Below are 24,953 nucleotides of genomic sequence, written 5' to 3'. Positions count from 1 at the left end.
TATTTAAATCGATTAAAACTATTGTGCATTTGAATCGATTAAGTACTGCTGTCAAAGAAATGAAATGTCAATGACAGTCACATCATACGCGTTTTGTCATCGTTCTTTTTGTGATTTGTGAATTTAGTAAATTCATAAATTATTACGTATTTTGAAGTAAAATATTTAGTTACCGTAGTTGTATAGTTAACATTTAACATTTTTATACTATGAATTGTAAAATTATGTACACTGCATGTGCACTCTTCACGTAAATATGCTTCAAAGTTGTAAATAAATAAGTGGAATTGGTCAATATGTGGTCATTCTTTTCGCGAGATCCTACAAAGGATTTTGCGTATGAGGTAGGAGAGCCTGTGCGGGGCTTAGAAGACAGGAGTGTATGGACTCTGCACAAAGGAAAAAAAAGGGGCACTCAAGATGAGGTGTCGATATTCTTATTCGACGTTCAGAAGAACTCGGAGACCCTGTTCGACATTGCAAAGGCCTCCTTGAAGAAACTCAAGACCATGAGACACCCTAGCCTTTTACATTACTTAGATAGCTGTGAAACTGAGAAATTTTTGTATGTAGCTACTGAATATGTAGAGCCTTTAGCCACACACATAGAGGATATGAAACTGGAGGGCCAACAACGAGAGTTGTTCCTTGCGTGGGGCATATTCCAGATTACTGTGAGTAGAAAAGATATGATTTTTTCATACTACAGTTATATACAGATACTTATACTGTCTCGGAAGAATCTGAAATGTTTTGTAAATCATAAAGAACTATGTCCAATGATGGACTTGCTGTATGATAAAAATATATTTTATGTAACATTTAGGAATGATTTTCATCTTAGAATCAAACATTTTATGCAATTACTTTGAATTAGTAGTTATATACTTGTCCTGAGTTATAAAATTATTTCAAGTAGACAATACTTCTGCTTGCTCTTTATTTATTAACTAAAAACTGACAATAATTTGCGATATTTACAGAGAGCATTATCATTTTTAAACAATGATGGTAATATGAGGCATAACAATGTCTGTCTGTACTCTGTATTTGTCACCCTGGCCGGAGAATGGAAACTTGGTGGATTTGAGTTCCTCGCATCACAAGGGCAGGATGGATCCAACCCTATACCCCTCAAAATATTACCAGCCCTTGAAATCTATGACCCTCCCGAGAAGAAAGATCCTAGCAAACTGAAGTCCATGACAAAATGGTAAGTAAATTTGTAAGTTATTAACATTAAAAATTGGTTAGAACTTGTAACAGTGAAACTATTTATAGAATGTGATCTTAAGACTGGCAACTAAAAATTATTGACTTAAGTTTTTTGTCTGTAAACTGCAGTTTTATTATTTATCTTAGAATATGTTTGCACTCTTGTATAAAAGTATAAAATGAAGCCAAAAGAACAGAAAGATACACTTGAGGTAAATAAAAAAGAACTGTTTTTGCCTTCTCCATTTGAAACCATCTCTTCACAGTTCAACAGACATGTGGGGTCTGGGATGTTTGATCTGGGAAGCATTCAACGGCCCTCTGAAGACCCAGCCAGCTCTTAAAACTGTGGATCATATCCCCAAACAGCTTTGCACCTTGTACTGTGAACTAGTCAGTGCTAACCCAGCATCTAGACCAAATCCAGCTGATATTATTACTAGGTAAGCTATAGTAGTTACTCCAAGTCCAACGCCAACTTAGTTAAGTTGGACAACTTCTTCTATTTACAGAATTTTATTGTTTCGTAATCAATATGAATCAGTTTAGCAGTATAAAAGTATTAGTAACATATTATGGGTTTTCAAATTACTTCCCAATACTTCCTATAATTGAATCTCCCATAAAAGTTAAAGCATAATCAAACAAATAGTTTTTAAAAAAAAAGCATTTTCAACATCATTACCAACGCACTAAAAGTTGTTTGAGTGCCTATTTTTACAGTTATCACTTCTATTTCAGATGTCGAAAAATAGGTGGATATTTCAAGAATGATTTGATAGACACAATGTTGTTCCTTGAAGAGATCCAGATTAAGGATAAGGTGGAAAAGGGGAAGTTCTTCTCCACTCTCAGTTCATACCTGGATAACTTCCCAGAATCTGTATGTGTTCACAAGATTCTACCCCAATTATTGACTGCCTTCCACTATGGAGATGCTGGCTCATTTGTATTAGGGCCCATGTTTAAGGTAAGCAAACTGAATGTACTGTCTTTATTGCTAGTCTGTAAGTCTAGTATTTAACGTCGCATTAGACAGAAAACCTCATAAGTGCTTTTTTGAAAAATCACACTGTAATGTGATTTTCTTCCACAAAATATCAAAAATCCAGGTGGGCTATATCAGGCGGGCCCTTTCGTTGTATGTCACAGTACAATACAATGTTAATTCATGTTGTGGGTATGATGTAGGGACAAACCCTCTCAGGGTTTAATGACATCATATTAATAATGTTTGTAACAATAAATGTATAATAATAATATCAATTTAATCAATCAATTTCATTCTGGATAAAAGTTGAGGCTTCAGATTTTTACCTGGATTGAAATAGTGTTGTGACGTGTGGTTTTAGGCGCTAACAAAGTTTTCACTGTAAGACGACATGTTATATTTATAACATAATATTTATATCGTAATAAATATTATGTGTTTTTCTTAGTATTTTAAAGCAATAAAGAGTATACAAACAAACGATAAACGTCTTACGAGATTTATATTGTTTCTTGAGTAATATTATTGAATAATTGGGGCTCTACAAAAGATTGTCCTCAGTAACCATGCATTATGTAAAACAAGCAAGCAAATTATATAAATCTTAATTAAGAACAATGATTACAAACGCTTTACGATCAGAAAATTGCACTTTAATATAATTACATTCAACAAGTTTTTATTGAGAGGTAGACCTTTTCGTACAGGCTATTCCATATATTTTCATTATTTTATTTCAAAAATACATTTACATTGGCAAAATTACGTTTTTAAAGGCATTAATATACACAGTACTTTTACTTACGAATTCAAAACTCTACAACAATTGGATAGATTGTGGCTTGTCTCTCTCAAACAGTTCAGGATTGATTTGAAGCTAAAAGCCACCTGTCTTTATTAGCACGCTATGACAGCCTAGCATGATGATGATGAAGGAATACGCCATCAAAATCGTCATCATCTGCAGCCTGTGGTCCTTCACTAGCTCCGAAAAACCCGTTGAAAGCAATATAGAACTCCTTCTGCCCATTTTCTGCCAGCAATCTTCAGTCAACCAAATCGTACATTACGTCTGCCATGTCTTGGAAAAGCAGCCGATTTTAAGAGTTCATAAACGTTACAGCTGGGCAAGTTGCTAGAGGACGCGGATTACCAGAAGCAGATAGTGCCGTGCGTGGTGAAGCTATTCGCTTCCAACGACCGCACCACCAGGTCGCGGCTGCTGCAGCAGCTCGATCAGTTCATCATGCACTTGCAGAACTCTACAGTGAGTATATTCTCATACAAAACATAAACACTAACAGCCTATATACATCCCACTGCTGGGCATAAGCCTGCCCACAATCAACCGGAAGGGCATATCCGCCACGATGCTCCACTGCGGGTTGATGGAGGTGTTGTTAAGTGAGAATATTCTCACCTTGAGTATATTCCCATCATACTGACGTTAATCATAAGTGTGTAGTAGTTGTATGAGCCAGATGGACGGATAAGGACGGATCTCCTTGCATGATAGTCGATATTTGATTTTTTGCCCTGCAGGTTATAATGCACAAGACGACATTTTAAATTAATATCGCGGAGCTCCTTGCGTCGTAAAGTCCGCAGGACGAGTGGAGTGCAAAGTTGAAGTATGAACTATTTGCTCATACTTGTATGTATATCCCGCGTTACGCACTCACTTGGCCCTTCCAACCTCTTTCTTCCGTGCGTAAAACTGAGGGATTGTGTCTTTCGAAGTCACAATCATTATAAGGGATGATCAGCACCATTTGGTTCCTCACATCCATCTTAGGATTTCTTGTCAAAGATTACTTGGGACTCTGTCCAACCCAATACGGGTTACTATTTCCTATACATTTTACTGCAGCTATTTTATTACACCGGTGATGTGAATGTTGAATTTTACACGTGCGTCAGTCACATAATCATATGATAAACAAAGCAATACAGTTTTTACGAATTACGGACGTTTCATACTAAGCCGACTGTTATATTTTCAAAGCGACAAAAAAACGCGGGGTTAAACCCAAAACCCGTCGCTGCAAAGTTTCGACTGCACGCAATAACAGGGGCTACATTGAAGCAATTCATCTAAAAAAACAATATTGCTATTTAACATTTCGCACATCTAGTTCTTTAAGGTCATAAATGTAATTTTTTAAATTTTACAGTAGACCGCTTTAACGATTTTTGTTTTGCGATATCTACGTTAATTACGAAGTTAAATCAATTTCTGATTTTTTGACATTTATGACTTTTAAGAACTAGATGTGCGATTTGTTGACATTGCGCACTTACTTTTACATGCGCATACTTTTATTGCTTTTTAGATGAATTGTTTTGAAGAGGCCTTTTTAGACCCCCTAATTCTTACATACGTCTCGTAATCAATTTGATTTTTTTCTCAAATGTGCACTAACATCCTATAAACAAATAAACTCACATACGCCAAGTAGTTTTTTTTATAAAAAAAAAACATCCCAACCGTGTTGTAAATACTTATAGGTACATTAAGTTATGTAAATAGTGTAAGTTCGTCCTCTCAAATTAATATGTTATGGCTGTTCAAATAAAGTACACTGTACAACCTAGCTTAGATAGCAATATTGGTTGTACGGTGCATTACACGGAATTACACCTTGTAACAAGATGCGCCGCGAACACTTTTTTATACAGAGATTGGTTGTTTGATTTCTTATACGAGGTATATCCAAATATGATTCACTATGTAAGCTAAGATAAGATATTTATTCCTGATGTTTTTACAGAGGTCTTAAAAGTAGAGGAAATTACAAACAGGAACCCTGTAAGGGCACAACAACAACTTAAAATTATATACAATGAAAACAGAAATCCAAGAATAAAAATAATAAAGATTCCCACTCTACTGTCCAGGTAAACGACCAGATATTCCCGCAAGTGGTGCACGGTTTTCTGGACACAAACCCGATCATTCGGGAGCAGACGGTGAAGTCCATAGTGCACCTGGCGCCGAAACTGAACTACAACAACTTGAACGTGGAAGTACTGCGGCACTTCGCTCGGCTGCAGTCCAAAGATGACCAGGGTGGGATCAGGTAAAGTTTCCAGTAGAATTTCGATTGGGTCTAAACGGGAATAAGGTAATTGTTTTTACCTTATTAAATAACAACGTATCGACCCTACTGTTAAATAAAAAATGATTTCACAAATGAAAGGATGCATATGACCACATCACCTTTTTAAAATAATTAACTTGTAAGTAGGTTATAAACCTGGTTTAGAGAAAGGAAGAAAGATCGTAGTGTCATGGGTTGAAATCCCAGCTCAGTCTCTAAACCACCAATTTGACTTTATGAGTTTTAGTTCGTGTTTGGATCATAGATAATTGATATCACTTGGTTTCCAGGATTTGTGCCCGGTTGATGGCAATTATGGGCGATAGGCTCGCCCCCTATTACATAGGGCTTAAAGATAACTGGCTAGGAGTGGGTGTACATTAGTGATGTGCCGGATCGTTAAAAATGTATATCCGCGGATACGGATCTGAATACGGATATTTAGTGTAAAGATCCGCGGATACGGATACGGATCTTTATTTTCTCATTCGATATTATTCGATTGGTGTCGGCGCCCGCGACCTTGAAACGATAGTTGACGTCTTCGCTCGCCGCAACGTCAGGCAGAACACGTTTTAACTTGCATTGCGCGGGTAGTACTTTTCTTTTGGTTATGGTAAAACAATCTGAATGTAATTTTACAGTTTTTTAATTAATAATTATACTTAATCACCTGAAAAAGATCCGTAAAAGATCCGCGTGAAAAGTAACGGACACGGATACGGATACGGATTTTTCTTTTATCTCGGATATCCGCGGATACGGATACGGATATTCGGAACATCACTAGTGTATATACTGTACGGTCACGAGTACTAATATGTATACACTTTGAAACCATGTCACATTAGCTTTTTTGACAAATTAAACCGTAAGTCTCATGTCAAATATGACAGTGCGACAGGGTTCTAAAGTAGGTACATGATATTGCTCATGACTGTACACCTCTGGCTGTATACAGGCGTGATGTTACGTTAGGGTCCCTAACCGCCTCCGTGGTCCAGTGGTTTGAGCGTTGGGCTCTCGATCCGAAGGTCCCGCGGTCAAATCCCGGTGGGGAAATATCACAAAAATAATTTTATGATCCTTAGTTTGGTTAGGACATTACAGGCTGATCACCTGATTGTCCGAAAGTAAGATGATACGTGCTTCGGAAGGCACGTTAAGCTGTTGGTCCCGGTTACTACTTACTGATATAAGTAAGTAGTCGTTACACGAGTCATGTCGGGGGCTTAATAGTAACCCTGACCAGGGTTGATGGGGTTGGTAATCCACCTCACAACCCACACGATAGAAGAATTTCCCTTTTCCTTCCTAGAACGAATACAACAGTATGCCTCGGCAAGATCGCGTCGCACCTGCACCCGCAGATCAGACAGAAGGTGCTAGTGTCGGCCTTCGTGCGAGCGACGCGGGATCCGTTCCCCCCGGCGCGACAGGCGGGGGTGTTAGCTCTGGCGGCCACACAGCAGTACTTCTTGCTGAGCGAAGTCGCCAACAGGGTGCTGCCTGCGCTGTGCCCTCTCACTGCTGATCCCGAGAAACAGGTTAGTTTTAGTACATAAATTGGTAATCTGACTTTATAGCCGTCCCTTGAATAAAAAACACTTTCTACCAGGTAGTTGTTTAATTAATCCACCCTGGAGCGTTACTACCATACAATAAGAAATATTTGTGATAAAAAGAATCAGTGAACAAAAACTGTGGGTAGCGGATAGTGCGCTTACTTGGCGCGCGATTAGCATCAAAATTAATTAATTAGGTGGCGCGCGTAAATATCGCTTATTTTTCTCGCTATAGAGTCTGAATTTTCCATAATAGAGCCCAAGAAAGGACCTCGTCTGACCCTTCGTGTGAGCTATGTGAGGTTTCCCCCAGCGAGGCAAGGGCTCTAGCTACCTAGGTGCTTTTTTGCTGAGCTAGGTGGCTGACTATGGGTTGCCATAGCAACATTCGATATGTATTTGCCGATTAAATTAGTTAGTTCTATAAAAATCAAAACAAAACAAGAACCTGACACTCTTCCCCTAGAATGTGACATGGTTGGAACACTCAGTCTAACTTTTGCGTGAACAAGAATTGAATGATGTTGCTAATAGAGCGATATTGGGCGCTTTATCCTCTCACAAAAACAGATTCGTGGACTATTTGGGTATCCTCATTTGGCTCATTAAACAAACACGACCTACTTATCAATTTGTAGCTCAATTTATTTAACCTTTAAATTAATAATATCCGACAAATATAGACAACTGCAACGGGTATGTTCAATGACCGGTTAATGATTGCTAACAAAATATTTTTACTTTTAATTTGTGAAGTCTCGTCATCATGTGACGTGTTTGCAGGTCCGCGATGCTGCATTCAGAACTATTAAGGGCTTCCTCGGCAAACTGGAGAAAGTATCGGAGGATCCTAGTTTGAGAGAAGGAATGGGTAAGTTACATACTCTTTTGATTCACAATCTGTCGTGCAATTCATAAGGTCGATGACCCACCTGCACCGCACTAGCCCTGATAATCAAAATTATCTTGGCTTCTAACATAGCTCGTGTAACGATGACATGTACTTATAATTGGGTCATATAAATTCTATAATACTAGGTTCAAGAAAGTAAGATGATCCGTGCTTCGGAAGGCACGTTAAGTCGTTGGTCCCGGTTACTACTTACTGATGTAAGTAAGTGGTCGTTACATGAGTCATGTCGGGGGCTCAATGGTAACCCTGACACCAGGGTTGATGAGGTTGGTACTCCACCTCACAACCCACACAATAGAAAAGAAGAAGGTTCAAGTAAATTATGAAATTCTGATTACTTAATAAAAACAGATCTAAAACTAACCCTGTAACAGAAGTCGCAATGGTCAATACATAACCTCTGTAATCTGTACTGGACTAACGAACTTGCAGAGGCGGACGTGCACACGGCGACGCCGTCGCTGAGCAACGCGGCGGCCACGTGGGCGGGCTGGGCGGTGACGGCGGTCACGGCCAAGTTCTACCGCTCGCACTCCGACACGCAGCGCGTGCAGCACTCCGCCAAGTCCGCGCTCTCCAAGCCTGGATCACTTGGTAACTATTACCTATTTTATACAGGATCTTAGTGACATCGTAACGTAAACTTTTAGGGACGATTGAGACCTTGAATCTCAGTTGAAATATAGTGGAATTTTCGGTCGCAAAAGTATGGAACTGGAAATAATTAAATGAAATTTTCCGACAGGAAATTCCACTTTATATCAACTCAGAGTCATGGTCTGAATCAATATCCGTTACGATGTCACCAACACCCTGTATTTAATATGGGTATTTTAAAATTATACAGCATACTTTTGTTAAATCGGGACTATTGGAGACTGTTTCCACCAAACGGAGAGGAATGGTGACATTTCCCCTCAGCCGGCTCATCTCCTCTCCTCTTTGGACCTTTGGAATCACTGATGGCGTACGCGCACGTGCAAGTTGATACATGTATCAACTTCCTCTTTTTCTTTTTGCATGTTTTTTTTATCATCATTAAATGTAGTATATGTATGTGTGTACATGTTATGGGCGATAGGCTGATCCCTTATCACCGTAAGGTTTATCATATCCAGCTTACGCCATTTATTTATTTAGTTAGGTATACCAACAGTACACATATTATAAAGTTATAAAATGCAAGTCGTAACAACAGTCGCTGCAAGTTGTCTTTGATTACTTGTGGCTCTACCCACCCTATTAGGGATTACGGGCGTGAGTTTATGTATGTATAAAATGTAGTAACTCAGTTTCGTTGTTTTGCTTCTTATTCAGATACACAAATAGCAGTTCTTCTGGGCATTTACACCGTTTATTCGGGACATTACCGCGGCCCACTTCCCAAATGAGAAAGAAACGGACAGATAACAAATCATCATCAGCCCATTAACGTCCCCACTGCTGGGGCACGGGCCTTCCCTATGGATGGATAGGGGATCGGGCCTTAAAACATCACGCGGGCCCAGTGGGGATTGATGGTTATTAACGACTGCTAATGCAGCCGGGACCAACGGCTTAACGTGCCTTCCGAAGCACGGAGGAGCTCGAGATGAAAGCTTTTTTTTTTTGTGGTCACCCATCCTATGACCGGCCTTTGCGAAAGTTGCTTAACTTCAACAATCGCAGACCGAGCGCATTAACCGCTGCGCCACCGACCAGATAAGAAATATATCTAACAAATATGATCATATATTACAGAGCAACCGTCGTCAAGCAGCATGTCGACGACGACGTCATCGGTGACGTCGATGACGTCACTGGAGCACAGCGAGTCCGCGTCCGACTACGACCCGGACCACTGGGACATGACAGCCTGGGGCGAGATCGACTCCAGCGCAGGTACAACTGACATTATCATCTCCCTTTCACATCCCGTGTTTCACAGAGTCCGGTTACCTAACCTGAAGATTTAACAGGTCCGGTTTTTTACAGAAGCGACTGCCTGTCTGACCTTCCAACCCGCGAAGGGAAAACCAGCCCGATATAGGTTAGGTCACATACCTCCGAAATTGCAATTCTCGGGAATGTGGGTTTCAAATAAACAGTATCAAAGACGTCAATCAAAGTTGCCAATAAAAAACATAATAAGTTTAAAATATTTAATAGGTACTTAATTATATTTTCTTGTTATAAAAACACAATTTTACTATTATTCTATGTACGTAGTTAACTGGTTGCTTGATATTCTTCATTACTCGTGTTGCCACAGGTGTCAAGTGAAAATCTGAAATAGAAAACATGAATATATTTTTATTACTTGCGAACACCTGTTTAAAGTCAACACTGGCTGTTTTCTCGCATTTCGACGGGTTAACCCTTGACATAGAATAAAGAATAATATTACGTATAGAACGGCAACTCTTCGCACCCTATTGGTATAGGGTAACTTCGTAGTCAAATCAATTACTTTTTTACTAAACATGAAAACACAAAATTACTATAGAATTTGTATGAAAAAGCGCATATATACCATCTAGTCTAGTCTTTCTATTTATAATGCTGTCTGTAAAAGTTTCATAATATACACTTCTCATCAAAAAAATCGAAACACCTTGCAAGTTTACGTTTTGTCAGGATTATCAGAAAAATGTGTACATTTAGGAATAAATGTAAAATGTCGTTTAATAGTGAGTAATATGAGCTTATCAAATCTTAATGTTAATGTTCTAAATTTAAATGAATTTTTCATAGGTTTCGTATTTTGTTAAATGAGTCATTTTTATTCCGTATGGAGTATAAAGGAAATGGATAAAACAACACACGTAAATGAAAAAAAAAAGCTAAAAAACGTTTATTTAATAACTTGTATTCCCTCCCCAAGCTCTAATTACTGCTTCCATACGGTTCTTCATCGATCGGATGAGAGTCACGATCACATGCTGTGGTATATTGTCCCATTCCTCTTGGATTGCATCTTGCAGCTGGCTAAGTGTTTCTGGGGCAGGATCTCTTGCTCGAATTCGTCTTTTTAATTCATCCCACAGATGTTCAATGGGATTCATGTCCGGGCTTCATAATAGAGATATCGACTTCGTTAAGATAATCTCGTACGACGCCCGCGGTGTGAGCCCTAGCATTGTCGTGCATGAATATGAAGCCGTTGCCAATAAAATGTGCAGGCTCGAGACACTCTTCGACGTACCGATGACAGTTTAGTGCAGGCAGACGTGGCCCAGACACGAAAGCAAGCTCTGTCTTACCGTCGGCGCCGATTCCTCCCCAAACCGTCCACGAACCGCCACCATAGCTGACCTTTTCTTCAATGCAGCATTGTGCATAGCGTTCTCCGTCTCTTCTGTAGACCTTGTTCCTTCCGTCGTTACCATACAGCATAATTTTACACTCATCAGAAAAGAGAACTTTGCTCCACTGTAGGTATGACCAATGTAGGTGCTCACGTGCAAAGTTAAGGCGCGCTCTTCGATGGTCTGCAGTTAATTTCGGCCCATTTGCTGGCTTATGCGGTACCAGTCCACGATCCTTCAACCTTCTTCTAATTGTAGAGTCACTTACAGCCACCCTTCGTACAAGACGAAGCCGCTGCTGCAGTTGAAAAGCGTTAAGGCGTCGATTTCTTAAAGAAGTTGTTACAATAAATCGATCATCTCGCTCAGAAGTGACCCGATTCCTGCCAGATCCTGAACGGCGCGTGAACAAACCAGTCTCCCGATAACGTTTATAGACTCTATGAACAGATGACAGGCTTAGATGCAGTCTTGCAGCCACAACACGCTGACTAAGGCCAGAATCCAGCAATGCCACAACTTGGGCGGCTTCTGTGGGCGAAGTATCCATACGTTTTAGAGAAAAAACCTTTTTTCAGACGTCCCAAAGTCACAGTATTGAAATAAAAAACAAAAAGTTTAAGGATAGGCGCCAATTTTTAGTTTTTAAACGCTAAATGTACTCCAACCCTAAACACACATTTGTCTCAAAACAGTGATTCATTTCGTTTATAAGATAAACAAATGAAATTCTAATTTTGAATTTAGAATTTTCGCTTATTACTGTAATGGCCAAACTGCCTGTATGTATTGTAGTGTATTTTTTTTCATCGTATGAATTCTTTTTTGTGTTAAATTCGGACAGAAACAATGAAAACGGAAGTGTTTCGATTTTTTTGATGAGAAGTGTATGTATTGCTGTATGTGTACCTAAATAAATAAATAAATAAATAAACCTGTGACGTCATAGAAAAACGTGATAAAACGTCGGACTTATCATTACGTTTTTTTGATTCAAATTCATAAATAAGTTAAATAGTTCTAGATGTGTCTTTATTTAGTAATCAGAATTTCATAATTTATCTTGAACCTAGTACACGACACAATATGTTCAATATACGTCCTTCTAGGTCTTCCTCTGGCAGCCCTACCGCCAACCTTGGCTTATATTATTGGTATATTTTTGAGTTTGGAGTTTAAATTCGATTTTTGTATGGAGTGACCGGTGTGTTATTGAGTTATGGGTGTTATTACAGGTACGGGGGCAAGCGCCAAGTCTCCGCCGAGCAGCGGCAGCGCGCAGGCGACGCCCGGGCTGGCGGCGCTGTGCGAGGACGAGTGGGACAACGACGAGTGGGGCACCTTGCAGGAACAACCGGTAACCTAACGTCCCTGGCTGACGTATCGGAAATTTTTGCCGTCTCTTATTTGCACCTTTTGCTACTGTCAAAAAACAAGTTATTTTAACAAAAAATCGCAGATATGTCAGTTTTTTAGGTGCTATTTTTTTATACTTTTTAATTATTTTCGTGTTTTTGTTATTTACATTTAAGTTTGCTAATGTGGCGTCCAAAATGGAAATAAAAGTTTTCTTTCTTTCTAAAACTAACTGCTTGTTTATACTAAATAAATGTTACATTCTAAATAATGTTCTCCATATTGGAGCTTATAAAGGAAAAGCCAAATCATAACACAAAAGCATACTACCATAGACACAGATAAGTTTATAACCTCTAATACTCCAGTCGGCTGAAGCGGAGCTAGCGAGTCCGTCAGAAACGTGGAACAACGCACAGTGGACGGACCCGGCGATGAACCGGGCGAACGCGACGTACGTGCGCGGCAGCACAGTGGGCAGCGTAGGGGGCAACACAGTGGGCAAGGAGCACCGGCTGGCTGCGCCGCAGCACAGTAACGACTCGCTCGGCGGCTGGGAGGACGGCGAGTTCGAGCCCATCGAGGAGAACGTGGACGGTGAGTTGCTATGTGATGAGGCAGCTTTGAGAGTAACGTTCAGCGGGGGACCAGCGCTGGGACCACTGTTTTGATGAATCTTCTTCTATCGCGTGGGTAAAGTAGATTACCAAGCTCATCAATCCTGGTGTCAAGGTTATTATCGACCCGCCAAAGGCCCCTAACATGACTCATGTCATCGTTAGTTGAGCATTAATTGTTGTCGAGTGGATACGTGACGCGCATCAACACGTTCCTCTGGCGACATGTTGTCGACGACAGACTCTGAATGTGTATTAGATGCGTAGACAGACAACGTTGATAAACAACAGTTCCGCGATAACTTTCAACATTGTTGCACAACGGCAACATGTCGCGCGCCAAATGTTACCAAGTGAAAACGCGGCTTCAAATTTTCCGACCGACCAACTCAATTGACAGAATCTTGGCGTGAATCCTAGTGAATATTATGTTCTTAATGAATTTCTAACATTTCTTTTTTTTATTTAAGTATTCCTTTTATAGAAAACAACGCGTCGAAAATGGACGAGCTACGAAGGAAACGTGAGGAAAGGAAGTTGCAGCGACAACGGGAGATGGAGGCGAGACGGTCGGCCCGCGGACAAGGACCAATGAAACTCGGCACCAAGATCACCGCGCCGCCCTTCTAGCCCGCGAACACGCCTTAAACAGTGAGTCATACTCTTGTACCCCAAAAGGGTATACTGTCCCAAGAAGGAAATTCTTAAAGATATACGACTTCAGGATTTGATAAAGAAATTAAAGTTAGTCAAAATTTAAGAATTTAAATTGGCAACCCAGTTCTTAACTAGCTCTGTCAACCATAATGCATTGTTCTGCCAACGTTGCCAGTTAGATTTCTAAATTTTACATAATAGCTTTAAAAACGATGTGTGATTACGTAAACCCAAGCTGGTTTTTTGAGAATTGCGTCTAAAATGTGTTCGAATGGTAAACTATATTCCTTCGTCTTAAAAAATATTGTAAAAACAGTGATGGCAAATTATTACCTATTACAGGGGCAAAAAACTTAAAATTGAATTGTAATGCTATAAAATTCTCCCGTCTCATGTTTGTATAACATTTTCATTATCCATCGTTCGTTTAATATACTCAAATCACGCGCCATACCCAGTGCACCTTTCTTTATCAGAAATCGAAATCTATTATAAGTGTGACCCTTCCAAGCTTTGAGTGTGAAGAAAAATATATTTATTAAAACACAAAAATATTTCTATGTGAGCCAGTATATCGAAAATATCGAGATATTTAATTTTAAGTTCCTTTATTGTTTCATGTAATATACAAAATAAATGTGCATTTATATGTATAGTTTAATATTTATTTAATTACTATAATATTACGAAACATATTCCATTAAATATGCCAGACTTTTATAACTACAGCAAAAAATCAACATCGCGACTTTGAGTTTCAGATTGAAACGTATTTTTGCTCAAAGTTTTCGATTTCTTACGACTAGATATGCAATAGTGATATAATTTGTTATTCCGTGAATGATATAAAGATGTGATTGTCAATTTCACTTTACAGTTTGATCGCTACGTATATTCTTCTTTACAAATCTATTGCATATCAATGTCGGACAGTACTTCTGTAATGTACATTAGGGAACAAGATTGTAAATTACATGCACCAAATAGAAAGCTCAAGTGAGACTAGATGACGTTAAGGCGAATTGGTTATTTTTTTTGCAAGTCATTGCGTATTGAGATGGATTAGGAAAGTAGGTATAAAGAGGGTTAGCGTTTAAAGAAGGAGCTTCGTACGTCACATATTTAGTACTATGAGAAAATTAAATGGCGATGAGACCTGAGTACGTACTTAACTCTTTTGATCGACTTGCCATCTTTAGAACGCGGAATGCATAAAAATAAATTATCGTAATGATTGATTGACACTTTCTATCCAATTAGCAATCTTTGGTTTTAAGCACTGTCATAGAATAAAGTATAATACTTATAGAACGGACACTCTCGAGTCTGAATAAGATGAGGGTTCCTAGTTCATCTGCGTGTGTATTAACTTAAAAATCCTACTGCAATACGTCACCGCCTGAGACTTATTGAAGCAGGATTTAGTTGCACGTGTACGAAAACGTCTAAGTGTAGTCTCTGTGTAGGAACGAGAGTTTTGTACGAAGTTTCCGGTCTGTGGCACTGTTAAACCGTGATATATTTCTCTCAGTCAACTTTCTGTAAACACTTTTCTTCAGGTTAAAGAGCAATTTTAAATGTAAGTGTGTTCTAAAGATGCTCCGCTAATAGAGGTCTGTCGCTAACCCACACGACGAAGGTGAGATTTTAAACATACTATTTTTAATTCCAACGATGTTTATATAGTGAGTTACGAGATTTTTCCCCTACCTTGTAACTAACTACGTATATTCAGGTTCATGTACAGATAAAGCTTTTTCTGTAAAGTCATGGGATTGAGTGCAATCGGGCTATGAGGGTGTCAATTTGTTGTGAGTGTTTGTATGGTGACTGTTAAGATGGCGCGGAAGCGATGCTTGGAATTACGTCAAGGGCTTTGTGGTCAAAAGTAGACCAAACTTAATCAACTTCAGCTATTTCTATTTAGGTGTTTTTGGATTCTAGCAAGATTTGTCTATTGTAGTTTGTTCATGTCCTCACTATCGTATCGTAAGTTTGAATAAAAATGTAGGTATGTAGGAATTTCATAAGTTCCCTTTACGCGTGTAGGTTCCAGCCTAGAATCCATGGTTTCAAACTTTTGCCAGTAAAAATCTCTTTTTGTATTTTGAATTAGTGTACTGTAGTGCATAACAATTGCTTCGTAGTTTACAATAAAACATCTTCCGACGAACCGGGCACGTAATTTCCAGCATCGCCAACCGCTTCGATTGTAATCCAATGTAGGAAGGATACGAAATGTTATTGTGTATTTTATATGTATGTAATATTATAAATTAAACTACCAGACTGATGCGGTCTATGAATTTTTACTAATCGTCGCGTATGTACATTTTCCGTTATACAATTTTACATATTGAATATTGTACACCAAAGCGGATATTTAAATAAATCCTAACAATTAATACCCCCTTTTAGGGTTCCGAAAGTGATAATTATAAATTTTAATGTAAGCTGTAAGATTGCGTTCCTTTGTCAGAAAATTCTCTTCAAAATCTAACTTTTGTCTGAGGAACGCTAGAGAATTTAGGTAAGTGCATAGACAAGTGTCGATTTCGGAAGACAAATTAGTTTTATAGCTTTAAAAATAGTGCTGTCCTTCACTTTGTTTAGTGTAAGAAATATATAGCGCTAATTTTAGAACTATCAAACTAAAAAAACATGTCTTATCGTCCAGAATCGACAACGGAACCACTATCCACGTTACTACAGAGCATTTAGAGATCTTATTTAGTGGTATTAAACAGCCATTTTATCAATCTCTTAGTTACCAACATATTTTACTAGCTCTGTAAGAAACGGAAATTGACCCTTATACGCTTTAGATTTACATTAGGGGCATAAGTAGATAGATTCGATATAAAGAAATTAGTTTAAAATTTGAAGAATGACAAGTTTTGATATTATTTTTCTGGCTACTAAAATTAAATATGTTTATTTTATATATAGTAAGAGTGGTATCTAATGAAAATCATCTGTATTACCGTATTGCACTGAAGTTTGAACCAAAATGATTATGCTTTGAGATATAATCTGTTAATGTCGATTCACATTGAAGACCCAGTACCATTTGCGCCAAAGTTATGCCCGTCATAGCTTCCAGTACACTTGACTGTGCAATGAATATGAAACAAAGTTCAATATCCTGATGTGTGGAATGTTGTTGTGTAAATCACCAGCCGTCAGTGTGAATCGACCATTTTTCAATGTCAAACAAGTGAATGGATGTGAAAGGGAAGAATTGTGCAAGAAGTTGCTTACGAGGAAAGGTAAGTACATGAATATCCTGAATAATATACCAATTTTATCGTCTTAAAAATAACATAAATATAGAATAAAATAATATTTAAGATCTATAGACAGAGTATTTGTCTTTCCCGCAAGCCACTTGGATTTGATAATATTCATCAGGTTATGTCGTAAACGGAATTCTTATCCTATCTGCTATTAAAATTTACACTTCTGTAAATATTTTTTTTAATAATATGAGCTTTCCTTTTCAATCACATCTCCTTAACATTGTGTATTTAATGTTGACGACAGCTTAAAAAAGTGAAATGAAACAATTAAGCGAAGCTAAAATATGTTTATTAGAGCATCAAAGATCGTGTTAGTCACAAATCTAAGGTACATAATGAAACAAGCATAAGCTAAAATAATAAGTACAGCGCGCATGAAACATAACAAAAAAAATCTCTGCAACATAATATAAATCTGTTAGTAATCTCAAATAGCGTAACATGAATAACAAAATGATCTCTATAAGTAATAATATTAAGTACTATATTTCAATCCACGGCAAATATGCTTACGTACTACAAAAACTAAAATTATGTGCTAGGACATCCCAAATCAATTAAACACCCCATCAAACGTTCTATTCACAGAATTATCAGTCAATTTTGCCACTTGTGTCTAGAATCTTCTAAGGATTTAGACAGTTTCGATATGTGAATAGATATTTTGATGGATAGAAGAATTGACCCTGCTACTGTAACACAGACATCGCAGAACTCACTACACACACACTACAATTCAGAATATATAAAAAAAAATATTCGTTGTAAGTATATCAAAATGAGGTGCTTTCACCAAACTAAGAATTTAGTCATAATAGACATTGGAGAACACGTACAACTTAATTTGACAGGATTAAACTTATTTTAATAACAACTTTTTGTCTCTACTAAAAAGACCTGGTAGTCTATACCTATACTAATATTATACAGGGTGTTAGTGACATCGTAACGAATACTCAGGGGAATGATTCAGACCATGATTCTGAGTTAATATCAGGTGGAATTTTTCGTCGCAAAATTCATGATTTTTTTTAGTTTTTTAAAATTATTTTCAATTCTATACTTTTGCGATGGAAAATTCCACTTGATATTAACTCAAAATAATCAGCTGAATCATCCCCCTCAGTATTCGTTACGATGTCACTTACACCCCGCACATGTACATACGGTAGCCATACAAGTAGGTATGGGTGTTAGTGACACCGTAACGAATACTGAGGGGGATGGTTCAGACCATGATTCTGAGTTAATATCAAGTGGAATTTTCAGTCTGCATATTCATGAAAATTTTTGTGTTTTTTTTTTAATTATTTTCAGTTCCATACTTTTGCGACGGAAAATTCCACTTGATATCATCTCAGAATCATGGCCTCAATCACCCCTCAAAGTTTTCGTTACGATGTCACTAACACCCTGTATAAACAGGAAAGATTTGTATTGAATAAGCTTAAGAACTACTTCAAATATTATTTCACCATTAGATGCTACATTATCACTGAAGAACATAGGCTATATTTATTATACTAAAAAAGGGATCCTACTAAAACTTACTCTTAAAAAAAAATCCAGTCCAGACGGGCCGCTAGTATCAAATAAGTTTAATCCTGTCAAATAAGTTATGCAATTTCGAATGTGGTTAAAGACTTTCTATCGTAATCTACACTTTTTACTTTTTATCGTATTCTTTTTTTAAATATAAAGGGCCCTCAAACAGGAATTGAAGCACTACCTTCGGTTTATATTTCATACCACACGGTAGAAAAGAAAGATAACATGACGCTGTGCAATGATGAGCGGTGACGTAGCGTAGTGAAGTCTGCTGGCGGCTGGTACTTACAGTTTGGAGCGCAGGTCAGATGGCCCAGCGGCTAATTGTCAGGAGGGGTCGTCGAACCTGCAGTGGGAAAACAAAGTTTATTTAATTAACAATTTATTGTACACAAGACAAAACAAACACAGGACTAGAATATTAGGATTAGTTTGGGGGTTAGGATTTTTTTCACTGGCATATTTCATATAACTTGTGCCCTGTTAATGACAATAAGCTCCCTACTATACGGGACTTAAACATAGCTGGTGAGGAGTGTGTGTATATTATACACCTCTGCCTACCCCTATGGGGATACAGGCGTGATGTTTATGTTATATAAGTTTTCACCGTAACCTCAAAGTTCACTACTCTAAAGAGGGCAGAGCTACAAGTCGGAAAATGATACATGTTTTTACGACAAATACGTGAAGGTAAGCTGCATGAAAATTTATTTTTTTATGCTAAAAATGCCTTTTAAAGAAAATCAAATAATAACCTCATGTTCATAGCGTTGGAGTTGCCGGGCTCGAGCTTGTATCCGAGCGTCTCGTAGAACTTGATGAGCTTGTCCTTGCAGTCCAGCGACATCTTGTAGCAGCCCACCTCGTGAGCCAGCAGGGATACCGTCACTACGATCCTGGAAGAATAGGTGTTTAATTATGACCAGCAGGCTCTGTACAGCCGCGCCGCGAATTCTATCGAGGGTTTCTTTAGCCAATACACGCAGCCAATGTTAGCTATGTGGATAGACGTCGTACGGCTATTGGCCAAAGGCCTCCATAATTCGCGTGCCGCGAAACCAGCCGGTAAAAAGCCCACATTGAATCAATTTATCTGTAAAAAGCAACACTGCTATTTGATCTTTATTTAGACCCCTAGTTTTACAACCAGTTTCACCACCCAATTTTAGTATTTAGAAAAGTAATAATTCATTACACAAATTTCAAATAATTATCATCATCTAGCGTTATTCCGCTTTCACAGGGTCGCTTACGGAGGTCCGTGTTGCTCTATGGTTACCTCACCTGAATATTTGACATTTCCGGTTTTTAAATATCGAATATAAGATATGAATAATAAAAATAATGGATTATTTAGAATTGGATACTCACAATTTCCCTAGTTGTTTTCCTCGGTACGTATCGTTTACCACAACATCTTCTAAACGCCCGCGCTGAAAATAATACTTACGTTTATTATTGCTTTCCTTATATTATTTTAGCAGTTTGGCACAAAAGCTTGTATAACGTACATACGAGTAAAAAATGGGAATTTGAACAGCGCCAATCTGGCGTAAATGGATCTAATCGGAATCCCATAATTTTTTACATGAACTCAATATCACGATACCGACACGCAAGGCGAGGGTAGAGGCAAGATTTTTTTTTTAGTTGTTTTTGTTTGGCTAAGCTTTGCATTAACACGGCAACGTTAAAGGGATATGCCCTCTGGAGCCTTATTTTTGTATCGTCCGAAAATATATACTCATTTTACGTAGCACATCAGAACTTATCATGTGCAAGATGAGACAAGTACATATTTTCGCACGCGAGTTGAAGGCGAGCGATTAAGAAATAAGGCCCCTGGTCTTGTAGTTTTGTGTTTGCAACTTACCAAAGAGCAGTTGTGGATGAACTTCTGCTCGACAGTGAGTGTGGCAGCGCCTATCAGCTTGTTGATGCGCGTGTCTTCGATCACGGTCACGAAGTAGCCACCGGACGCTTTCATCATTGTAAAGCGTTCTGAAATCAAATAGAAACACATGTGTCCATAATACTTATTTATACTCTGTTATATGACTAGCAGCCTCATGCAATATTTGTCGGAGAAGAATTCCGAAGGAATAGGCCCTATTCCTCTAAATATTATCGCCGACATGGCAACATCGCTATGGTAGGTATTTACTTGAATGTTTTTTACGTATATCTCTCTCGCTCTTCCGTAACGAAGATTCAAAGAGAAGGAAAGACGGCTGTATTTTCTTCGCTCAAGAAAAATAAACCAAAGCCTAAAAAGAAAATGTGCAATTAGGCATACAATACAGTTTACATAGAAGTGCCGTGTTGGTTATTTAAATGGCACACATAATAAGTAAAACATAAATGAAATCACATGGACATGATTACCCTGCTGCTCTGACCTGTGCGCGTGGAAAACGCAAAAGGGGACTGCCCAAAAAGACCTGACGACGCTCTTACCGAGAATTAAAAATTCTCGGCGTGTCATGGGAGCAAGCCACAGAGCCTGCAAAAGTTCGCGTGGAGTGGAAATCTGTTATCTGAGCCCTACATCCTAACAGGGGATAATAGGATTAGACGCAGACGCAAATGTTGCAATGAAAAATGCGATTGCGGCACATTAGCATGCGCCTTATCAAGTTTTTTTTTTTATATTCTAGTCAGGTATGTAAGTTTTGATGCTAAGTTTTGATACGATCGCTTGAACGTGCCGACATTTCCTTTATTACAGAAATAAGTCGTAGATAATATAATAAATAAACCTGATAACTCAAGTACTGATACTGATAACTGCACGATTTCCGCATAAATCAGTTCAATGAATAGCAAATATAAATAACACATTGATACAATCATTCATTGTTATGATATTACATGGATTCTACACTTGCATGCTTTCAGTATGACTACCAATTATTTATACATATTGTATTATTGAATGAAAATATTAATGTTATTGTTAGTAGTTAACAATAACTATATTAGAATTAGCTTTCTACCCGCAACACCGCCCGCTCGGAATTCGGTTATCGCGTGTGCCACGTACGTACCCTCTTTTTTACGTACGTACCCCGTACGTACGTACCCCCCCCCCCCCTTTTTTTTTCATCCCCTTGGGATAAAAACTATCCTATATTCTTCCCGGGTCTCAAACTATGTCTATAATTTTATACGGATCTGTTCAGCGTGATAAGGTAACAGACAGAGTTATTTTAGCATTTACATAACATTAACAGCCGATGTGCCCAGTCAACTGGAGGCGGTATGGAGCATACTCTACCACGCTGCTCCACTGTGTATTGGTGGAGGTATATTTTTACGGCTAATTGCCGTGACTAACGAATAAATTTCATTTCATTTCATTTTTTAACGGCTCCGCAACCCCCACCCTGGCCCCCATCTGGATCGTTTTTAGCATTTACAATATACTATTTATATGAGTATGAATTGATTATATATTGCTGCCTGCTGCGAACTTCCCGCGAAAAGCAGGAAGAACCAAGGTGGTTGTATTATATAAGGTCAAAACCGCGCGTGCCGGTCGCGTCAAGGTCGACAAGCTGTATGCCACATTCTTTATAACTAGTTCTCGTATTTGCAATATTTTGCCATTTCATGTAAATATGGCGTCTAATTAGATGCGCTTATTGTAATTTCAGATTTAGCTAGATAAAAAATAATTTGTTACAGCAAATAAACAGGTATGTAAAGAAATAAGGTATTAATTGTAAAATTATGATAGTTACTAATATAAGACGCATTAATTGCGGGCGCGAGCATTGAGGGGCTAACAGGCCTGATAGGAGAGACAACAGAAATCAACCACAACATTGTCGCTTTTCCTTCCTGTTATCGCCTGTGTATATTTGAGCTTTATAGTCAGTAGCACAAGGAATAATCTTTGTAATCCTACATCCTTGGGCATACCCAGATCAAAGTTGAGATCTCTGGGGAATTAGGCTGGCTGGACTGTTCCAGCTATTTCAGGTATCACGTAAAATAGGCGCTCAGACGATCCACAAATACCGATCGCCCAGATCAAAACTTTAAGGACTTTTGAGTATTCATCCTTTAGAGGTATATACGTAGTCGGTCCCAAAGTTCTGTCATATATGAAAATAGTGATAAAATAAAAAGTACCAATAAGTTTATAAAAATTTATATATCAATTTAAAGTATATTTATTAAGAAATGAAAATAACTTAAAATTATTCGAAATGACCTCCCTTGTTTTTAATAACTTCCCTCAAACGCCGCGACCAGTCATCTATCGCAGCACGCACCATATTCATGTCTATTTCAGCGACGGCTTTAATTATGGCTGACTTCAGGCTCGCCAAATTTTTGTGGGGTTTAGCACAGACCTTGTTCTCTAAGACCTGCCAAATTTTATAATCCAGAGGATTAAGGTCCGGACTGGAGGAAGGCCAATCTTCGTGTCTAATAAAGTCAATTTTTTGATGGTCGAACCAGGCTTGAGTAGTTTTGGCTTTGTGTGCAGGCGCAGAATCCTGCTGGAACACGAAATGATGTCCTGAAAATAGCGTGTTGGGCAGATCTTTCACAAGCCGATTCAAAACCGTCTCTTGGTACACTTTTGCACTGGTTTTGACACCTTTTTCGCAGAAATGAACCTCCGTTGGCCCATAGTAAGAGACACCTAACCAGACCATCACTGAAGATGGATGATGCCCATGTTGAACCCGCAGAACTTTTTTTCCTGCTTCTTCAGAGTTCTCTGCGTACACTCTATTGTTTTGCTTATTGTACTTTTCTTCTATATCAAAAATTTTTTCGTCTGTAAAAAGTATGTCACGGTGTCGGTTTCTCGCGTACCATTTTAATAACAACCGGGATCTTTTGAGTCTAATTGCTTTCAGGCGGGCATTAAGTAAGTGTCCACTCTTTTTCTTGTATGCTCGCAACTTAAGGTCTTCGTTTAAAACCTTTTTGACTGTTTTTCTACTGACCCCCATCTGCAAAGCCATCAGTTTCTGTTTTCGGACAGGATTTCTTCGTATGCGCGCCTTTATCGCTTTGATCACTGCTGGTGTTCTTGCGGAGCGAGGCCGGCCAGTTCTTTTCTTGTCCTCAACACTTGAGACTTCATTATACCTATTTATGGTACGATACACAAACCTAAGTGTTATTTTCAAATTTTTGAGCAACTTGAAAATGGTACTCGGCGAGTGTCCACAGCGATGCAACGCTAAAATTGCGATTCGGTTTTCTTTCAAGGTCCACTCCATCGTAATAAATCACGGCAAATGATCATTTTTGTTTTAAAATAATTGTCAAACATTCAAAAATGGAACGCCATAAAATTTTTCTAAAAGCATGTTCGAAATTTAAAAATAATGTGCCTGTGACAGAACTTTGGGACCGACTACGTATGCATATACAAAAAATATTTACCATCAAACTGCTTCCTCGAGACATTGCCAACACTGGTCAGCTGGCCTAGAAGCTGCAGGAACCCCTTGTCATAGTCTGCCCGCTGCAGAGGGCGCACCACCATCCAGTCCTCACCAGGGTTTGCAGCACTGATCTTCGGTTTGAACGTAGCTGGACTTTTGCTAAAGTCCAACCTTTTCAATATCTCTGGAGGGTAGAGATACTCTGAGTCTTTTCCGTCCTGATGGATTGAAAAACATGTTATGATATTTAGATGAAAAATCACGTGTGAAGCCAGAACTTATATTTCAAATTATAATGGTTTGCAAGAACTCTATACACTTAGAAAATGATATACATACTGTGTATTATAATAATAAGAAATACGTAATTATATTTACAAAAAATTCAAACTACAGAGTTATAAGAATATTATAATTTATTAAATGAATAATAATACTTGAAGTTAAGCAAAAATCAAAGTATTTGCATAGTTAATTCCATTTATAGGCAACTGTGAGATGCAATATTTATTCATACAATTATATTTTCGAGGTTGATTAAATAAGCTAAGTCTTACCATATTGGAGTTATATTTTTCCATACCCATTTTCAAAATTTGTATAAACCGTGACCAAACTGGGCAAGGTTTAAAAATGTTTAAAAAATTAACAAAGGCACCACATTATGGTTCACACTAGACCGTGATAATAGGCAACTGCCGTCACCTATAACATGTAGAAATACGTGGCTCGATAATATTATTATCATAAAAATCAAAGAAAGTGAAAGTAGTCACTCTACATTCGGCCGGCTCAGCTCAATGTCACGACGTGATTTGGACGTGATGACATGTTGTAATTTATTTGCGTACAAAATGAAATTATGAAGAAATTAGAAAAGCAATAACGTATGTCCTTGGGTCTCGTTTTTTAAAACCGTATGTACACAAAATATGCGTGAAAAACGAAACTGACGTAACTAGAGTTGCAATCGATTATCAAATGCGT

The 24,953-nt window shown here is 38.2% G+C and overlaps 2 protein-coding genes across 2 annotated transcripts; one reads left to right on the top strand and one right to left on the bottom strand.

Moving 5' to 3' along the window:
• Positions 1-79: 79 nt before the first annotated feature.
• Positions 80-17,191, top strand: LOC126374785 (N-terminal kinase-like protein). Its single transcript, XM_050021498.1, has 13 exons — positions 80-674; positions 984-1,213; positions 1,482-1,658; positions 1,957-2,185; positions 3,330-3,473; positions 5,105-5,286; positions 6,626-6,854; positions 7,656-7,743; positions 8,218-8,379; positions 9,526-9,666; positions 12,308-12,429; positions 12,797-13,025; positions 13,530-17,191. The coding sequence occupies exons 1-13, from the start codon at positions 297-299 to the stop codon at positions 13,673-13,675; spliced, it is 2,457 nt and encodes an 818-aa protein (XP_049877455.1). The 5' UTR covers positions 80-296; the 3' UTR covers positions 13,676-17,191.
• Positions 9,913-24,840, bottom strand: LOC126374811 (probable glucosamine 6-phosphate N-acetyltransferase). Its single transcript, XM_050021536.1, has 7 exons — positions 24,524-24,840; positions 23,965-24,184; positions 20,426-20,553; positions 19,924-19,985; positions 19,308-19,448; positions 18,839-18,895; positions 9,913-10,051 (listed from the first exon to the last, which is right to left on the bottom strand). Exons 1-6 carry the CDS (start codon positions 24,551-24,553, stop codon positions 18,877-18,879), a joined length of 600 nt encoding a protein of 199 aa, XP_049877493.1. The 5' UTR covers positions 24,554-24,840; the 3' UTR covers positions 9,913-10,051; positions 18,839-18,876.
• Positions 24,841-24,953: the final 113 nt, after the last annotated feature.

Source organism: Pectinophora gossypiella, chromosome 18 (genome assembly GCF_024362695.1).
Source record: "Pectinophora gossypiella chromosome 18, ilPecGoss1.1, whole genome shotgun sequence".
Lineage (NCBI taxonomy): Eukaryota > Metazoa > Arthropoda > Insecta > Lepidoptera > Gelechiidae > Pectinophora > Pectinophora gossypiella.
The sequence above is the reverse complement of the archived record's forward strand: the minus strand, read 5'-3'. Positions and strand labels throughout refer to the sequence as shown.